Source organism: Haliotis rufescens, unplaced genomic scaffold (assembly GCF_023055435.1).
Source record: "Haliotis rufescens isolate VD_foot unplaced genomic scaffold, xgHalRufe1.0.p SCAF_18, whole genome shotgun sequence".
In the NCBI taxonomy this organism is placed as follows: domain Eukaryota; kingdom Metazoa; phylum Mollusca; class Gastropoda; order Lepetellida; family Haliotidae; genus Haliotis; species Haliotis rufescens.
This window is the reverse complement of record NW_025963868.1, coordinates 7926563-7947513: the sequence shown is the minus strand read 5'-3', so window position 1 is coordinate 7947513 and position 20951 is coordinate 7926563. Positions and strand designations below refer to the sequence as shown.

At 40.3% G+C, this 20951-nt stretch overlaps 1 protein-coding gene across 5 annotated transcripts in view; it reads left to right on the top strand.

The window, feature by feature from the left end:
• Positions 1 to 6471: 6471 nt before the first annotated feature.
• Positions 6472 to 20951, top strand: part of LOC124149688 — a 29161-nt gene continuing 14681 nt past the window's right edge. The window contains exons 1-6 of one of the 5 annotated variants that reach the window (XM_048398159.1): positions 6472 to 6698; positions 9847 to 9911; positions 10718 to 10793; positions 11071 to 11349; positions 11664 to 11918; positions 13327 to 13581. In XM_048398159.1, the coding sequence (XP_048254116.1) occupies positions 10718 to 10793; positions 11071 to 11349; positions 11664 to 11918; positions 13327 to 13581 (865 nt within the window). In that variant the 5' untranslated portion in view covers positions 6472 to 6698; positions 9847 to 9911. The other 4 variants (XM_048398160.1, XM_048398162.1, XM_048398161.1 and 1 more) reach the window with 4 other exon arrangements.

Here is a 20951-nt window from a genome sequence, read left to right as displayed (position 1 = left end):
CATCTTATCCTTCACGTTGTTCTTCTTTCTAAATATTAATAACACATGCATTTTCGGTATGATGAAAGTGTGTGACTCTTGAATGGTCATTTTGACCAAATACTGGTTCAAGTGATATATGAAGCAGATCTTCTTTAGAAAGTTACTCGTTGCGCAGTGTGTTGGGGTGATGGGGTGGCCAAATAGTCAAAGCTTTCGCTCGTCATGCCGAAGACCCGGGTTCGATTTCCTGCATGGGTACAATGTGTAAAGTCCATTTCTGGTGTCCCCCGCCGTGATATTGCTGGAATTTTGGTAAAAACGGCGTAAAACCCAACACACTCACCGTGCGTCCCTTATAGACATTATCAATTTTCCTGTTAAGGAAACCTACACTTTTAGCGCTCGTGGCAAACAGCCATATCACGGACATTTATGTATTCATGCCAGCCAACAGAGTAAGCCCAATATCACGGAGTTGAAACAGGAAAAAAACTGACTTGTGAAACAACATGCAATCAAACGTTTACATTTAACTGGTCTTTGCTTTAATGTTAAGTTTGCATAAAGTTTAAAACGTGACAGGAAGAAGACAGCTCACGTGGTGGAGTTCCTGTAACGTCTGAAACAGCCAGCAGATGACAGAGCAACGTACCCCAACGTGCTTTTATCAGTTTCATGTGTTAATGTTTGACACACATTGTAACTTGTGGGGAGCGGTGTTTTTCATCTTGACTTTTAAGAGCCTAACCTATTTTATCTTTAGCGCTATACATTGCGTTCAAGACAACCGCGAAATACACACACCAAGTTCCGCACATCTGGATAAAAATAGTTATAAATGAAGTAAATGATGTGACCAAACGGAAAATTCGACACAAGCGGACATTCGACATACCCGAGTTCGAGACAAAGGAGTTCAAATGTATGTTCAAATGGAAAAAATAGCATGAACTTTAATATCATATCAACCAGTGAAATCTTAGTGAAAATGTAAATGTTCATTTATTTGTAATCTACAACAGCCATGATATGGTTGAGTAAAAAACAATTAGGCATACAATATTTCTTTAATTCTTCAGTATTTTATTAATGAAAAAACGGAACAACCATTTCAGTAATCATTCTCAACTCCCTGGGGAGTATACAAACAGATTAAAGTTGCCTACAGACGCAAGAAGGTTTTTACATCCACCTCACATATCGGGTACCCATTCCCTGCTGGGTGAGCAGAGGCACATTTGAACCTTAGGTGTATGTACGGCTTAACGCCGCCTTTAAGAGTATTCCAGTTATATCACGGCGTGTCAGCTTAATGTGGGAGGAAAGCCCGAAGTGATACAGGTCTCAGACGTTTACCGCTTCGGTGAAACCCACGAGCACGGGTATGGTGCTAACAAAACTAGAAACATAATCGGGGAGAACCGGGATTCGAACCAACAATCATAGGTTTCTGGCGTGCCCATGGGACGCAACTCTGCACAGCGAATCCGGCGCATCCCGGATGGATCGGGTGATCTGACTGTGATTTAGTTGATTGCGCGTCATCGAACCTTGACTGCTTGGAGCGATACTCGCAGTCCAGATTTATTTACGTCCGCCGTCATTTCGCTTGACTATAGCAAGCAAACAAACAAATAAACAAAGCGACGTGACACAGATTGGACAACCGGAATGAAAACAGTTCTGATTAACATATTTGAGTTTAAAAATATGCGACAAGGTCAGGATGTCAGATATTTATTATTCAAACTTGTAACTGAAACCAGTTGACTCGTTTCCGGCCACAAACATCAACTTACACACCGTGTTAAAGATTGCACTATTCATTGCACTTCAAAATCAAAATAGAAACAGAATTGAAATCGCTATTGAAGATTTTGGTGTTATAATTAATAATTAATTAGACTGGTTACGTGCGTGAATAATTTAGTAATTAATGCAATAATTGAATTATGTGTATTTGTCTCTTTTTAACACAAAGCTGTGTCAAGATGTGGTACATGTGAAGTTTGTTTGTTTGTAGTTTAACGCCGCACTCAGCGATGTTCCAGCTATATGACGGCGGTCTGTAAATAACCGAGTCTGGACCAGACAATCCATTGATGGACAACATGAGCATCGATCCACACAATTGTTGGTTGGTTTGTTGTTTAACGCCGGGCTCTGCAATAATCCAGCTTTATGACGGCGGTCTGTAAATAGACGAGTCCGGACCAGACAATCCAGTGATTGACATCATGAGCATCGATCCAGGTAATTGGGATACGATGACATGCATCAACCAAGTCAGCTAGCCTGACCATCCGATCCCGTTAGTCGCCTCTTACGACAAGCATACTCGCCACCAGACCAAACCAACCAACTATAAGACTAAAGTTTTATTTAGTCATGATCGTGTAATACTAATTGTTCAAGAGACATATTACAGGTGTAGGCCCTCAGTTCTCATGCCCCCCCCCCCCCCCCCCCCCTATCTAAGCTTGCCGAGGTTATTCACTCGAGGTTATGCCGTTAATTAACTTCCATGGTAATTGGTCCCAGTCGGCCTAATTTGCTGTCTTAGCATCTAACTCTTCTGTCTTGGCATAGTGTTGTTTTCAATGTCTATTGGGTCCTGATCATTTGAGTTTGCCTCTCGTTCGTTACATTTAGATCATAAAAATAATACTGTGGACTTTTATCGCCTTTTTTTAATTATTACTTCATTTTTTATTCAGTGACAGCTCCGTGTCAGTCAGGCACATACCCGTGCTCGTGGGTTTCCCCTCAGTTGCAGACGTTCTTAATTCAATTTAGCGCCGTTAAATCTACAGGTTAGCTAACTCTACATTGATAAGGGGGCACGGGTGGCCCAGTCGTCTAAGTCGCCGCGATTCGTTGTGCAGAGTTGCGTTCCTTGGGCACGCCAGAAACCTATGATTGTGGGTTCGAGTCCCGGTTCGCCCCGATTATGTTTCTAGGCTTGTCAGCACCATACCCGTGCTCGTGGGTTTCACCGAAGTGGTAAACGTCTGAGGCCTGCATCACTTCGGGCTTTCCTCCCATATTTAGCTGACACGCCGCGATATAACTGGAATACTGTTTTAAGCGGCGTTAAACACAACTCACTCACTCACTACATTGATAACACAGTATGTTCATCTCCTTCTACCATGACTAAATAAAACGCTGACACTTTGATGTCATGGGTTGAGTCCTGTGTTTTGAGTGGAGAATCACCGACAACAGACTTTAAATAGAATGCGGCGCTCTATATAGTCAAACAGGTTGTTTACACCGTACACGTCACACGAACGCATGACAGACGGGCTCGGAAAGCATGTAGAAGGGCAACTTCATTACCTAGCATGAGGTAGGTTCCCCCCCCAAAAAAATAAAATATTAATAATAATAATAAAAAAAAAAAAAAATAAAATAAATAAATAAAAAAAATAAAAAATAATGAAAAAATAAGCAAGCCTTCCAAAGTTTTCATTCTACACCGCACTTCTGATCAAACCGGCGTTAAACCTAACTCGACCACTCACTCACTACACTGTGAGCCATCTGGTCATTGTTACTCCGAGAAACACATTATATACAGTTTATGATATGCAGAAAGCTCAAACGTAAACCAACTAATTGTAATAGAGGTTTATATGTTTTTTATTCAGCTATTCCTTCATAGTGTTGCTTTAGTAATCTGAACATGTCGTAGTATGCGTTAGAAATGTACAATCAGCTATTAACATAATATGGGTCATCAAAATAATATACAGAAAGTGACGGCTCACTATATTTCTGTTTCAGCTTCCGTGATGGGGCACCTGATGACTACATGTGTGTTAAACAGGACAGAGTTGTGATGACTTTATTATGAGCCATTTCGACAAATCGACACAGGATACTTCCTGGTGACCGTTCTCCCTGTTGCTCACACATATCTGCTTTGTGTATTTTTTAAAACTGGCTTGTTTGACTGAAAATATCATCAACACATGATAGAGAAATCAATACAATCTATGTTTTCTAAATGCGCATATATATACATACAGTAAAGTACGTTTATAAGGAACACGCTTATAACGAACTGACGGATATAACGAACTGATTTTTTTGTCACGACTATTTGCTATTGTTATACTGTATATATGCTTATAACGAACTACGAACTCAAATGGACCACTAATTTTAATTCGTAATAACCGTACTTCGTTACTAGCATATACACAGCATATATACAACAAATGGCCGGGACTATAACTAAGCTCGTTATATCAATCAGTTCGTTATAAGCGTGTTCGTTATAAACGTAGTTTTACTGTATATTACACACACACATACAACACACACAACAGCACACACACAAGACACGCACACAAGACACACACACACGCGCACGCGCGCGCGCACACACACACACACACACACACACACACACACACACACACACACACACACACACACACACACACACACACACACACACACACACACACACACACACACACACACACACACACACACACACACCTCCCTGCCAGGCTGCGAAACAATAAAGATCCCTGTTTTGTAAATGTAACCTTTATTTCGGTTCCGGGGTCATGATCAGGTGGGTAGGCATGATAAGTTTGCATCATGTTTGCTTTTCATTAAAAGGGAGATAACCCCGTGTTACTTACTGGTTAACTCCACATGATACAAAGCTAATATGAACTGGTCTCATGATCAAGGACGCACGACGTGGACGAGGCCGCCATAATACCCCATTTCCCTACACACCTGTGGGTGAGAAACACATTTCAGATAACTGGTATGAACCATATGGTTGAGATCGAATTCCGCACCTGTGATTAGTTACTCCATGATGCATATGATGACTTAAGGTCATATTGTGACGGACTACTTTCCTGATCATAAGCCATTGATAAGTTACGCGCGCTCCAGTCGAATGTTCGCCTTCGTGTGTCCTGAACGTTATGGTTTTAGAGCCTCACCCCCTAGATGCAACAATGACATATTTGTCAATCCCCCTCAACTATTCAAAGTCGAGCAAGATTCAAAATATATCGCGACAACTAATACACTTCAAAGTTTTAAAATGTTCTGTGATAACATCCTCTGTCATATCAGACAAAGCAAATTATCGACATTTGTGATAAACAATTAAATCACCATTCATAGCGTTATTTAATATGTGTTTAGAATATCGGATATTTACTCGAAGAACTGAATTTCAAAAACAGCATTTTAGTGATCACAGGTATCAGTTTTTTTTATCAAATCACAAATGACAATTCGGAAACGCCAAGAATAGTTTAGAATGTTTTGGAAATACGCAAACACAAACGCCGAAGTGTACCTTCCGTCATATTGGATAGTGTTTACAAAATCACGTTTCAAGTCTGCCGGTTAGGAGACTTCTATTAGATCACATATATTTCAAACATTTTTTGAAGTTTAAACAAAGCAAAATTCAGATTTTACACTGTGTAAAATGTGCTCCTATTTTGAGAGACTAATTCGTCTTATTGTTGCACACAATGGCTCACACTTTTGAGAATGTTCCTATGAAGAGTATCGTAGCCCGAATTATGGAATTACAAATGTATACATAACAGTGATCAGGTAAATTCAACGGAAATCGAAATCGTAAAAAGCTTCCGTCCTGTGTGACGCCATGACTATCGCAAAATCACGTACAACGACGGTAGTTAGCTGCATTTCTGACTCATTATCTTGGTAACATTGAAAACATAAAACAAATAACATTACGAAGATTTTCTGATACATTTCTGTATATACGATCCCGCAGTCAACGAACATCCTCCTCTGAATAGCCCGTGTACTGTTGTCAGTGAACCCGCAATTTTGTAAAAGTGGGTCACCGTTACAAACAAATAAATGAACAAAAATGTTCTCAACATAGTGTTTTATTTCAATCCCTAAGTCAAACTAAATCTTTAAAAACGTAAGAAAATGCGAGCGTGTGTGTGGATATTGTTTATCGCAATCAGCAATATTCCAAATATATCCAGGTTAGCAGAGTGAGTGAGTGAGTGAGTTGGGTTTAACGCCGCTTTTAACAGTATTCCAGTTATATCACAGCGTGTCAGCTTAATGTGGGACGAAAGCCCGAAGTGATGCAGGTCTCAGACATTTGCCACTTCGGTGAAACCCACGAGCACGGGTATGGTGCTGACAAACCTAGAACAATAATCGGGGCGAACCGGGATTCGAACCCACAATCATAGGTTTCTGGCGTTCCCAAAGGACGCAACTCTGCACTGCGCATCGCGGCGCCTTAGACGACTGGGCCACCCGTGCCCCCGTTTTACCAACGAACACATTTTATGGTTTGCTGGCTTAAACATTTCAAGTTGGAATTCCGGAATGTCACCGTATATAATTACTCGATGCTATAGCAATATTTTGCTTGTATACTTTGCGTGCGTCACTCGCTCATTCATTTAACAACCCATGATTATAGGGGCCGTCTCAAAAGCAAGAGCACTGAGTTAACGGTGGCGAACCTGTCTGACAAGTGAACAAAGTTCAATTTCATGAATGAAACGGGTTCGGTCGTAACGTAGACTTTGAAGGAAATGACACTGTCTATCCTATTCCAACGCTTCACCGCGTCCATTCGACCAACCCTTTCACAACCACGTCGTCAGGCTGCCGTCCTAGTTTTAATAAGCAGGATCCAAGCTAACAAGACGTGTTTAAATTTAAAGGTAGGTGAAAAATAGAACGAAATGCGACAGAAACTGTGGTCATGCAGCTGAATACCGGAGGTCACCTGCAAACTGGGAAGTAAGATATATAGGCCGCTTTAGCCATGCCAGCAACCACCCAGCCCTGATATGTCACTGTGTCAGAGCAGGTTGGCCTAACCCGTAAACGTTCTTATTGAAGACACATATGCACATTTTTAGTGTCACATTCTTCATAGTATTTCATAACTTATGCTGTTTTGTGATTTCTCTTTTGTGAATTGTGTATCTTGATTGATGATTTGAAAAGAAGAAGATAGATGCACATTTATAGTGTCATTTTCTATATAGTATTTCATAAATTATATTGTTCTTTTCCCGTGATTTCTATTTTGGGAATTGTGTAGTTTGATTGAAGCAGTTTTAGCATTTGTGTGTGTGTGTGTGTGTGTGTGTGTGTGTGTGTGTGTGTGTGTGTGTGTGTGTGTGTGTGTGTGTGTGTGTGTGAGAGATTGTGTGTGTGTGTGTGTGTGAGAGAGAGATTGTGTGTGTGTGTGTGTGTGTGTGATTTTGTTTGTGTGTGTGTGTGTGTGTGTGTGTGTGTGTGTGTGTGTGTGTGTGTGTGTGTGTGTGTGTGTGTGTGTGTGTGTGTGTGTGTGTGTGTGTGTGTGTGTGTGTGTGTGTGTGTGTGTGTGTGTGTGTGTGTGTGTGTGTGTGTGTGTGCTGGATCCCCTTACCACGGGGTCACAGTTTCCGAATTCGCCATATGTGTGAATATGTAGAATGTTATTGTTAGCTGTATACAAAGCACTGTTTAGAACATCAACAACATCTATGTTAGGTTACAAGGTGTGTCCGTTTACCCAGTCTCCTGCGACACAATACATCACGCCCGATGATCAGATATTGGCTTTAATCTTATCGTTAGTTGCAGGTTTTCCTGACACGAACGTGCTCATTTCCTGTGTGTATTGAATGCAGACACTCCAATAAAAGTACAAATTCCAACTATCCGCTATTAAAAGGCTTGTATGAAAGGCTCTGTGTTAAATAAGCAAATAAGCAAGCAAACATCTTGCGACTGACGGAAGCAGAGTCATATTGATTTTACATGTCTAAATGACATTTGTGTTTGGGAAATTGGGCAACAATGTCTGGATATTATTACACAATGGTTATACAAATGTGAGTTACAGGTTGCAAGAAATTATAATTATTTCAAACCCAAAGTCAGATTGAAGGAAGGTTGAAGGGATAATCAACATCAGTGATGACACCAGGTGTTCACGAAAAAGGCAAGCACGAAAAGGCAGTATCGAGTTTGGACCGAATTCGTACTATGATCAATGATCCATGTCGTAGGGATGTGTGGTGGGTACGTGTTAGAGATGGACTGAAGAAGGTGTGTATTTTGTGTGTGTATTTTGTGTTTTGTGTGTGTATTTTGTGTGTGTATTTTGTGTGTGTGTGCGTGCGTGCGTGCATGCGTGCGTGCGTGCGTGTGCGTGCGTGTGCGTGTGTGTGTGTGTGTGTGTGTGTGTGTGTGTGTGTGTGTGTGTGTGTGTGTGTGTGTGTGTGTGTGTGTGTGTGTGTGTGTGTGTGTGTGCTGGAGATTGTGTGTGTGCCGAAGATGGTGTGTGTGTAGATGTTGGGAATGGTATGTGTATGTGTTGGCGATGAGGTGGGTGTATGTGTTGGAGATGGTGTGCGTTTATGTTTTGGCGATGAGGTGGGTGTATGTGTTGGGGATTGGGTGTGTGTATTTGCTGAAGATGGTGTGTGTGTACGGGTTGGGATGTGTGTGTGTGTATGATGGGGATGGTGTGTGTGTGTATATGTTGGGGATGATGTGTGTGTATGTGTTGGGATGGGGCGTGTGTATGTGTCGGGGATGGGGCGTGTGCATGTGTCGGGATGGGGCCGGTGTATGTGTGTGTGTTTTGGAGATCGGGTGTATGTTTTGGGGATGGTGTGTGTGTTTGTCGGGGATGGGGCGTGTGTATGTGTTGGCGATGGGGTGTGTGTATGTGTGTGTGTGTGTGTGTTTTGGGGATAGGTTGTGTAATTGTCGGGGATGGGGCGTATGTGCGTTTTGGGGATGGGGTGTGTATATGTGTTGGGGATTGGGCGTGTATATGTGTTGGGGATTGGGTGTGTGTTGGGCATGGGGCGTGTGTGTATATATGTGTTAAGGGTGGGGTGTGCATGTGTTTTTGGGATGGGGTGTGTGTATGTGTGTGTGTGTGTTTTGGGGATAGGTTGTGTAATTGTCGGGGATGGGGCGTGTGTATGTTTTGGGGATGGGATGTGTGTATGTGTGTGTTTTGGGGATATGTTGTGTGTTTGTAGGGGGTGGTGTGTGTGTATGTTTTGGGGATGTGGTGTGTGTATGTGTTGGGGATTTGGTGTGTGTGTGTGTGTGTGTAAATGATAAATATATCGAAATAATATTTTGTTAATATATGACTGTTGAACATGACTGATTGGGCACCTGTGACAAGGCCAATATGAAAACACAAACGTAATGACATATTTATCAATTGTCTGCCTGACAATATATTTCCACATAGTATCAGTATCAGTATCAGTCATGGAGATCCCGAAAAAAGGTAAAAGATGTCACGTTTATAAAAAAAAAGGTCATTACGTGCAAAATTCCTATTAGCCCGACAAATCCCTTTTGGTCCTTTCAAATCCCGTATTTCAAATCGGCTGCTTCGATGTGAAGCGCCGATTTCAGTGATCACGTATTTCGATTAATAAAAGATAAATATGACATGACAAATGCATGATCAAATTCTATAGCTTGATACAAATCTGATAAAATGTTGCCTTCAGAGGAGATATACGTATCACAGTAAACAAAAACATAACAAAAAAACAACCCTCACCAAATAACACATGGCCGTAAAAATTATCATTTTACTTCCTACTTCCTCCAAGGTGACAACGATAGCGTTAAATTGGTGTTTGATGTAAACTGTGTCTGCTTCATGTGTCAGTGATTATCATGGGGTAAACTTTTGTCTTGCCTCAACACGTTTCTGTTGTTTCTGTGAAAAATAATCTACCACAACACCATTACTTTAAGGAAGTATAATCGCATATGTATTATTCAAGGGGAGCATTTGCAATATCATTCATGTTAATACAGCTCATCTGACTGCAGATCTACTACTGTGGGTGCGGAGTATTCAGGAAAGGAGCAAGACTGGTTGACTACCTGCAACAACAGTAAGTTTATATACGCTGTAGACATGATTGCTTAATTGTCATTGACTGAAACATAAGGTACACACATCCTCATATCAAAGCCACCTTTTATAAAGGCGGAAATGATCCGACGAATATTACGTTCAGTAAATAGATCAGCAAGTGTTGTTCATGTTCTATCCACGACCTGAACGCATGTTGTTTTACGATGAATAATTAGCATTAGTCCAAACATTTAACTCTGCTTTGACAGACAGAGAAACTAGCCTATTGTGTGTCATTGAGTTTTTTTACCATAGGTCACATTGTGTGGCATTGTTGTACCTCAGAATCAGTTAAGGTTATACAGGACGTGAGGAAAGTAACATAAGTAATCACAATATGTATTGGTAACAAATGCCGTTATCATTTTTGTGTAATTCGACTTTTCACATCAGTTATGTTAACTACACAAAAGAAGTGAGGAAAATACATGAATTTCATAACAGAAAGTAAGATTCAATATATTATTCCCTTTGACGTTATGAAAAAATATTGTTATCTTTATTGGAGACGTTATCATGGTATACGTCATTGTTAAACAGGTATACGATGTGACGTCATTAACTTTTGGACGTGATTACTTACTAAGTCAACCCTGTTGTCTATATGACAACAATCACTGGTCCACACTCAATTATTTAGAGGTTGGCATCATAAAGCTAGAATATTGTGCGGCGTTAAGCAACAAACAAACCAAACGCTGTTGATCGCGTGTCTTGAATGGATTTTTAGGATATTTCTGACCTTGGCCCATGTGCATAAACAAAAAAACCTTCATTCTACAGATGGGGGTCACTGGAAAAAGTGATAGTCTCGGATTATACATCCTCCTTGGTACCCTTTTACCTCAGTTGTCCCAAGGTACGTAGAAAAGGAAAACACTTTTATTTCGAATGACTGCGACAATACTCGTACGTAGAACCGATTGCGTGTAACACATGCTCAAACTAATGTGATTTTGCTGATTGTTATGTTACTTGCAGTTAACCATATTCAAGTTACATCACTGTAAATATGTTTCTCTTGCACTGTGCAAGTACCGTGTCGTCGGGATACGATGACACGCAATCAGTACGGTCTCCGAGATTCCCCGTTGTCGCCGGTTAAAACATAATGACACTTTATTTATACATCCCAGGTGCAGCAGAGCTTGTGTGTCCAGAGGTAGGATTCTTGGACTCGCCCGCAAACCTGAGCTGCAGTGGCACAGGAAGAACACACTCCTACATCCAGCCATCAGGGGGCATTGTGACCACATGTAACATGACCACTGCAACATGTATACCTGACGTGATGGTGACAATACCTAACTCTTCCTACAGTGTCCTCACACTACCAAGGGTAAACCAGTCACACGCAGGACGCTGGACTTGCTCCATTTGGGATTATGTGACAGGTTGTTTCATGACAGTTGCAAGTAAGTATGTTACTTCAGCTCAGACCATCACCCGGTGACTGGTGACTGTCACCTCGTTGTAGCAACGGTGCCCGATCATGACAAAGCTGACAGTGCATAATTAGAATTCAACATTTCTCAGTTATTGGTATGACATCACACACACACACACACACACACACACACACACACACACACACACACACACACACACACACACACACACACACACACACACACACACACACACACACACACACACACACTGCTCTTCTCGTATGCTTTGTGTAAAAAACAAGAACAACGTTACTTTAGTTGTGTATTTCGTATTTCAGAACTCCCATCATGTGCCATATTGAGTAACCGGTCTGCAGAAGAAGTGACAGTACGTGTACAAGACTACCATTGTTCTGACTCCACTGAGCTGTATTTGAAGACTGGAAACGTCCCTGGAAGACTGTTGAATACATCACGTATTAATACCATTGTTGACATGATTGAGATCACAGTAAATGTAACAACATCCCTTGTAGAGTCAAAGACATTGGCCTTTGTCTGTGGCAATACGAGTTGGGAAATTGCTTGTCAAGGTACTGAACCTTCATATATGATGTCCTTTTTAAGTCCTGTTATTGTTTGTTTCGTGTGTCTACATCCATGCTCGTGGGTTTTACCCAAATGGTTAGAGTGTAACATTCCTTTCACTATTATTTCATTTAGGAGTTAAATATTTCGTTTCGTAAGATTTGAGTGATGTTATGCTGAATGGATGTACGGAAATGTCATTTGAACATGACGCCGTAAGGTGACGTGATGGTGACCATACCAAACTCTTCCTGCAGTGTTCTCACACTGCCAGGTATATAACTATCATACGCAGGGAAGTGGACGTAATGTGTCACGTTGTTTCATGACAGTTGCAAGTAAGTGTGTCATTTTAGTATAGACAATCACCTGGTGATCATGACTGTATACATCACGTCGTTGTAGCAACGTTGCCCGATCATGACAAGTTGTTAGTGCAACATTAGGGGTTGTATACAATTTTGCTTGCCACGTTTATAACTGAGACAATACCTATCTGAGTTATTGGTATGACGTGATACAAATGTACATATGTTACAGTCCATATGTGGGGCGGTCGGGTAGCCTACAGATTAAAGCGTTTGCTCGTCACGCCGAAGACCCGGGTTCGATTCCCGACATTGATACAATGTGTGAAGCCCATTTCTGATGTCCCCCGCCGTGATATTGCTGGAATATTGCTAGAAGCGGCGTAAAACCATATTCACTCACTACATATGTAAAATGACTGAAATGTTTAGTCTGGCATTTGCAAAACGCCACAACATTTAAACCATTTTACATTGAGTTTTCCATTTATTAGTTTGTTTGTTGTTTAACGTCGCATCTAGCAATATTCCAGCTTTATGACGGTTGTCTGTAAATAATCGTATCTGGACCGGACAATTTAGTGATTGATATCATGAGCATCAATTTGGACACGATGTCATGCATATACCAAGTCTTTCGAGCCTGGCCACCCGATCCCGTTAGTCACCTCTTAATGACAAGCATGGGTTGTTGAAGACCAATTCTAATCCGGAATCTTTCCATTTATCTTATTATGATAATTAATTCCACATATGTTTAGGATCTGTATCATCACCCAGTGATGGAAAAAAAACGAAAGTAAATGTATATTGTTGTTTTTTTGGCTCCTGATCCCAGCATATTTAGACTTTTGTGATGTTTTTAAGCCCTTTTGAACTTCTAATTAACTTTTAGTCAATCTCACGGGATAATAATTGTAAAATGACTGAAATATTTTGGCGTTTTGTATTTTGCCTAAGTGAACATTTTACACATTAATTGTAATATATATACATAGATCAGTAGGTGTAACATCGACATATAGGATATAGTAACTGTTCTCCTCGTATGTTATAAAAAACAAACAACAACAACGTTACATTAATTGTGAATTATGTATTTCAGAACCCCCATCATGTGACATATTGAGCAACCGGTCTGCAGAGGAAGTGACAGTACGTGTACAAGACTACCATTGTTCTGACTCCATTGAGCTGTATTTAAAGACTGGAAACTTTACAGGAAGACTGTTGAATACATCACGTATTAATACTACTGGTGGCATGTTTGAGATCACAGTCAATGTAACAACATCCCTTGTAGAGACAAAGACATTGGTCTTTGTCTGTGGCAATACGAGTTGGGAAATTGCTTGTCAAGGTACTGAACCTTTAATTCTGCTCTAGTTTTGATTTGAGTTGAGGATAGATGATGGATGTGTAATAAAGAGACGGGTTAATCAAGTTTAGAGAACTTTTAAATAAGTTAAGATAGGAATTGTTTTGTTTGTATTGTTATTCACAGTGGGAGAACCGACTGTTTTGTGTAGCGTGTGAAAATCCTGTGATCGTATGTTTGGTGTGTCTACAATCCTGCCGGGTTTTACCCAAACAGTTAGCGTTTAACATCCCTTTCACTATTATCATATTTTATAATTTCTTCCAAGGTATTGGGGGCGGTCGGGTAGCTTAGTGGTTAAAGCGTTCGCTCGTCACGCCGAAGACCCGGGTTCGATTCCCGACATGGGTACAATGTGTGAAGCCCATTTCTGGTGTTCGCCGCCGTGATATTGCTGGAAAATTGCTAAAAGCGGCGTAAAACCATACTCACTCACTCACTTCAAGGTATTGATATCGTAAATAATTTAATCAACTGTTTTCATACACATTTTACACTTATTTTCAGTGAAGGCGGCGAAAGAAAGTAACGGAAGCAATAGCTCTGTTGTCATCATAGCGGCTGTCGTTGCCGGAAGCGTTGTTGTCATCATCATCGTCATGCTGGTAGTGATTCTGGTGAAGATGAAGCGATCAAAACGGAAACAACAGCCAGAAACACAGACTGATAATTGTGTGAACGATTCCACTTATGACGTCATGGGACATAATACGAAATCCAATGAAGAAGTACACAAACCATCTGCTTGCTACGACAGGGTATATATAGTGCACGCTGGGTGCACAGCTTCTCCAGAAGGAGACACTTCCATCTATGATGTCGCTTCCCGTTAAGACAATTATGTAACTGCACACATATCCAATCACCATGACGGCATTGTGCAGAAAATTCCAGGTGATACATAGGGTGTTGGGTTAGCTTTGGGCCTAAAACGGTCGCGTGTCATATAAAAAACTGAGTTCGTTTAACCAAGATGAGTGTAACCTGTTTGTTCCTCCCTTCCCTCCCGGGCAAAATGTCTTGAACATAGCTTAGAGCGGCGTTATCCCTTGCTCCCTCACTCACGCACCCCATTTCTACAATGCCACACCAGCAGACAGTTGCGCTCATTACCCTCTTATATATATCACTTTGCCAGATTTTACAATTTATGTGGGTTTTTTTTGCAAATAAATGTGGGTTTTGTCAAACTCGTCATACATTTCTTTTCACGAAGGCAACAAATGTAAAAATTACAGTAAATAAGAATTTGATATTAAATCTTTTGGTATCTGTACATTTAAACATCTCCTTGGGAAACATCTGCGTGTAAAACTTGTACACTCAAAGACCCCCACTGTAAGGAGATTCTTCCTCTTTTGTGTAGATGTGGTAGATACGCTCGTATCATATTCCCTTAATTCTTACCCATCATGAACCATTAATGCCATGACATGGCATGGTGTGAAAGAATGAAAGAGCCACTTCAATCGAACACCGCAAGTTGATTTATCGAACATCATTCAACAGTCAGCATCTTGAGTTTGTATCAGTGAATTTTAAAATCGACAGAGAGTAACGCTGAACATGTGTTGTCATATTAACAGTTACATGAACATAACGGCGGCTTTACCATTTCAAGTTCAAATGTTGAAATAGTTTAAAAAGTACAAGGGCACATTCATACTGAACAATAGCTTCTTTCAGGTTGTTCGTTATTCAGGTGTCGAGCTCGAGGTTGCTATCAGGTGTTATTTGTGGAAAACAGCTCTGTCATGGAGGAAACACATGATATATTCTGCAGTTGTATTTAAGTTTGTGGTAAACTATATTCATTGAGGGAGAGTACAGACTAGACGATGTATTACCTAAGTGCACAGACACGTTCACGTATATTAACACACGCTTATTATCCAGTATCGTCATGATGTATCAAACCATTAACCCATGTCAGAGTTAATAACATTATCACCTATCCTTTTTTATATAAATGCAAGTGGTATACTGATAAAGGCTAATGCAAGATACACTGAAACATTAATGTTAAAAGTGATGCCTTTCATGTGTCCATGGTCCTTCGTTCAATAAATCAAGATATGTGCTATAATATATTCCAACACAGTGGCATCCCGTGTTGGTCTAATTACCACTTCATATTTCCTTTTGTATTCTAGATGTAAATCAAGATTAGTGCTATATGTAAATCAAGATAAGTGCTATAATATATTCCAACACAGTGGCATCCTGTGTTGGTCTAATTGCCACTTCATAGTTCCTTAGTGCTATAATATATTCCAACACAGTGGCATCCTGTGTTGGTCTAATTACCACTTCATATTTCCCTTTGTATTCTAGATGTTGTTGTGTCTTTGGTCCTTCTTTCACTAAAAAACAGAATTATCTTGAGACTGTCTAGTTATGTATTAAATTATGATCATTCCTGGCATGACTGACATGGTCGTGTACTCAAAACTCAATGCATATCTGTATACATGTACCTATATCTAAGCCTTGTCATGGTTATATGCTCGTTTGTTCTCATCACATACCATTATCACTGATTTGTCACTACCATACTGTTTTGTGGGTTTTGCAAAAGTGACACACACGTTTAAGACGTGTATTTTTCCTTCACCCCGTGATAACGTAAAACTAAAGTCTGAATAAATCAAATTTACGGCTCGACTGGGAAGCTTGGTGCCAGACGTAGACAGAGCCTATTTGATATGATCTCAGGATCTCCTCAGCACTGAATACGTCTCTCAATTGTTTCAAGAGGTACGACCATGCTTTGATAATGGTTTGGGAATAATGGATCAAAAAGATTTGCTTTCAACGTAATTAATTTCTTTAGTCTTTGTTTCACTAATACTGAAGGATAATTTAACACGTGTTATCGCGTATGATCTTTAAATAACTTGGCCTAGTCATGCATACTTTCATACCTAATCCTTGTCATGATCATATGAACGTTTGTTTAATCTCCTTATGATTATTTAAGGGGGCGGGCGGGTAGCCTATTGGATAAAGCGTTCTCTCGTCACGCCGAAGACCCGGGTTCGATTACCGACATGGGTACAATGTGTGAAGCCCATTTCTGGTGTCCCCCGCCGTGATATTTCTGGAATTATGCTAAAAGCCGGGTAAAACCATACTCACCCACACACTCACTATGATTATTTAAATAGTTTTGTCGCCTTTACTTATTATTATAATCCCGTATTATCATCACTTGTTTGCCATCACAATTGTGTGATTGACGGTTTTGCAAAAGCGACACGCACACCACACTGAAACCTTATTTCCGTATTATGCCTGTGTATGTGTTGCTGAGGTTGGCCTGACATAAATCGACATAAATCTAGTAAGCAGCTTGCAGGGCGGACCGAGGAGACTATTAGCTAAGGTCTGGGGATCTGCTCAGCATGAAAACGTCTCTCAATAAGAGGTAAGACAATGGCTTGGAATAAACTGAACTGAACTGAGAATAATTAATGTAAACGGTTCAGTTTCAGACTGTGTGGGCATACGTATAACCTGCATATCCGTAACGACACACAACATGGCGACATGGTGAAAATAATGAAAATCGATTGGTAGGGAAATTGCGTTGTTTCGAAACAATCAGTGGGCCGTAAAGGACCATAGGTATAGGTACATCTCCACATTCAAAGGTTCAGATAATTGTACCAGATATATCTTATGATTATCGAAAGGGTTTTGTCGCTTTTCGGTACAGAATAAAGTAAAACACACTGGTGATTTTGAACCTGGTTGATGTGACTCACGTTTCTCCTTTTCCACAGCTGTTGACAATATGGCGTAATAACGAATGATGCTTGGGATTAGATATAACCTGCTCACAAAATCATGCCAGTATATGGATCACACATAATCATTTCTCTGCTGGCTTAAGGTGCCATAGATTGCCAGCGGTCTTCTTTTAAATATTAATTATCATGATAAATAATATAAATATTTCTTCCTTGTTGTAATAGGTGAGATCGCATGAGAGGAGGGCCATGTATGCTGCGTATGCGCCGACGCTTCTTCTTATTACTCATCTATCACACAGTATGTACACTACACCGTCCAGGGTAGCTTGAGTTTGCTCTGTTGTTTGTATGCAGCTGTTGTACCATGGGGTACTCTATCAGCGTTTTCAAGTGTTTTTGTGTTATCTGCATTGTGTAAAGTATAACACGTTACAATTACCGACATCAGACATATATCGATTCAAAATGACTTTCAACACTAGATGTCATTAACGTCCAATAAATTCTCTTCAGTTATAATCGATAATGACTATTCTTTGGCGTTTATAGTGAATGACATTTTGCGAACATTAGGAGGTATATAAGGTTGTATCTTCAAGCCGTGTTTCTACAAGAATGTATTGTCTGTAATTGTCAGGAATTCGGACATTTACCTCTTTAACAACCGATTTGAAGAGATATTTCCCGGAAACCCTTTTGATATAGACATGACTGTATGAGTACCCATTAAGTTTGATAGTCGGTTACTTTTGAAAATATAATATCAGACCCCAAAGTCATCAAAGTATCTACAAATATAAATGTTTTTTATTTGCATGGCTTGCCGGTTGTTTAAAAAAACACACAAGTGACATCAGTTGCCAAATGATGGTAAAGGAGAAGTACAGTTAAAGTATGGGATTAATCATTTATATTGAAACAAGTATTTTGAATAAGAATCTAAATAATGTCATTATGCCAACAAAAAACTCTTAATATTTCGTTGCAATTTCGCTCAATTAGCTATCATCCAACATGATTTGTGAATAAATTAAGAGAAGCCTTTCCTGCAGATGCTAACACATACAAGCGTTTCAAATGTGAAGACTATGACGTGATTATGTGAATGTATAGGCGCCAGAACTGTGCCAAATACAAGCATGTAGATTGGTCAATTTGGATAGCCCTTGGTAATTCGTGTACATAGGTAGTTAGTTAATCTTAACACTGAATGCAAAATATATCTTCGTAACCAAGTTCTTTGAACCTGGATCTCTCTCACAGACAGATGCCTCAAATTGCAAGGAACCCAAGACGGCATGTCCTGCCAGTTTGCACTTCCTCTCTGAACGCAGACATGCTAAAACGTCGTGGTATCCAAACTTTCCTCCTCGCAAAATCGTTCTTTTCGCTTGAAAAATTGACCAAAAAAACACTTCTGTTTGGTGTACCGTGCCGTACCCAATTTCACGTCTTCAATACGTCGTGAAAAACGGAAAATCATGTCATTGTCAGCGTCAACTCGAAAGGACAGTCTCAATCTTCTGCCGAAACATACCATAATGACTGTGTTGAAGATAGTTGATGGATGTCCCATCACAACTGCATAACGGCTAATGGTATTTGACACATATAGTAAACTACGTTTATAGCGAACACCCTTATAACGAACTCAGTGAGTGTGTATGGTTTTACGCCGCTTTTAGCAATATTCCAGCAATATCACGGCGAGGGACATCAGAACCCGGGTCTTCGGCGTGACGGGCGAACGCTTTAACCACTAGGCTACCCGACCGCCCCTATAACGAACTGACGGATATTACGAATTAATAGTTTTCTCCCCGGCCATTTGCTGTATATATGCTGTACATAATTGAAAACGAACTACGGTTAAAACGAACTAAAATTGGTGGTCCTCTGGTTTCGTTATAACCGTAGTTTACTGTATGTACATTTCTGGACACACATAGTCATTAACCACTCTTGGGTGCAATTTTAACTCAAAACTTATCTTAAAATGACATTACATTAGGGATTGAATTAACTGTCTGCCATCATTCCTTCTCTGCAGGTGCTGCTGAACTGAAATGTCCAGAGTTGGGTTACATTGGCTCTGAAGCAAGCCTCACCTGCATTGGTGCAAGTACCACACATGCCTATTCCAAGCCCGGTGGAAGTACCGCTTCCACTTGCCATGTGACCAACCAACAATGTATAAATACTGGCGTGGACACTGGGACAGTCATTAATGCAACTAACACTGTTCTCACGATATCCAGTGTCAAGAAGTCAGATGCAGGCGAATGGGGGTGTACGCTCGGTTCAGAACCTATTCCGTCAAAGTGCTCCATGACCATTGCAAGTGTGTATCTATGATTCTACAGTTAAACTTATTGTGGCACAATGTATCTTGTTTGTTATGCTGGCTCGCATGAGGCTCGCATGACTTTGTTGATTCATTATGGTTCGCTGACTTGGTTGATGCATGTCATCGTATCCAAATTACGTGGATCGATGATCATGATGTCAATGGATTGTCTGGTCCATTACTCGATTATCTACAGACCACTGTCATATAACTGGAATACTGCTGAGTACGGATTTAAACAACAAACAAACGAGTACGATATTGGCAAGGTCCAACAAAACTTAATTTAATTACTGATTATGCTAATCTATTTTCAGCATTTTAGCAAAAAAATGTATCACTTTTCTATAAAGTGCAGATCAATATATATTTAAGCAGATATGGTTGAGGTTTTGAGCAGACATGTCATTTGTGACCAAGCAGTGAAACAAACTTTCCCTTTGTTTCAGAGTTGCCATCATGCAATATAACGAGTGTTCCAAGCCCTGATGACCTCCATGTGAACACGAGTGTGTCTCTGTCAGTAAACGCAACCGGGTACTACTGTTCCACGGGGATGAAACTGCAGTTAAGAACAGGGAGTAACGTAACCGAACTCAAACTGGGTAACCTGGATGCCATCACTGATGACTCATTTCAACTTCAGCTCAACTTAACTGAATCTTACTTCGGAAACGTGACGTTAGAATTCACCTGTGACAGTAAACAGAAGGATATTTCTTGCAGTGGAATTCAAAGTCTAATGCCGAGTAAGTATGCCAATTTTACCATCCCTTAACTGACTGATATCGTGCACCTTCTACAACAACAAGCTGACAGCCATTTTAATACTGTTCAACGTTGATTAAGCCGTTATCACTTCCTCATTCACTGTAAGGCTGGGAGATGATTACATGTGCGGCGCATGATAGGTCTTCTGATACCGACGTAAGCAAGGGTGACGAGTGAGGGTAGTGCTTGATTAAAAAATCCTTTGAAAGTTCGTATCCAAATAAGAAAATCACAAGATGAAAATCTACACTCGAGTTGTGGAATGCTGAGCAGATTAATCCAAACCCTTGACATTATTTTGTTAATATCTAAAACAATTTGACTTTCCTCACATACGTCAGTGTTAATATAACTGATAAATCATTCCAACAGTCAACCAATATATCAAGTGGACTTGATGTGACTTTACAAAAACAAATGGCATTTCTTCTAAGATATTCTTATCCTAGGTATGGCGATATTGCAACTGGTTACCTACA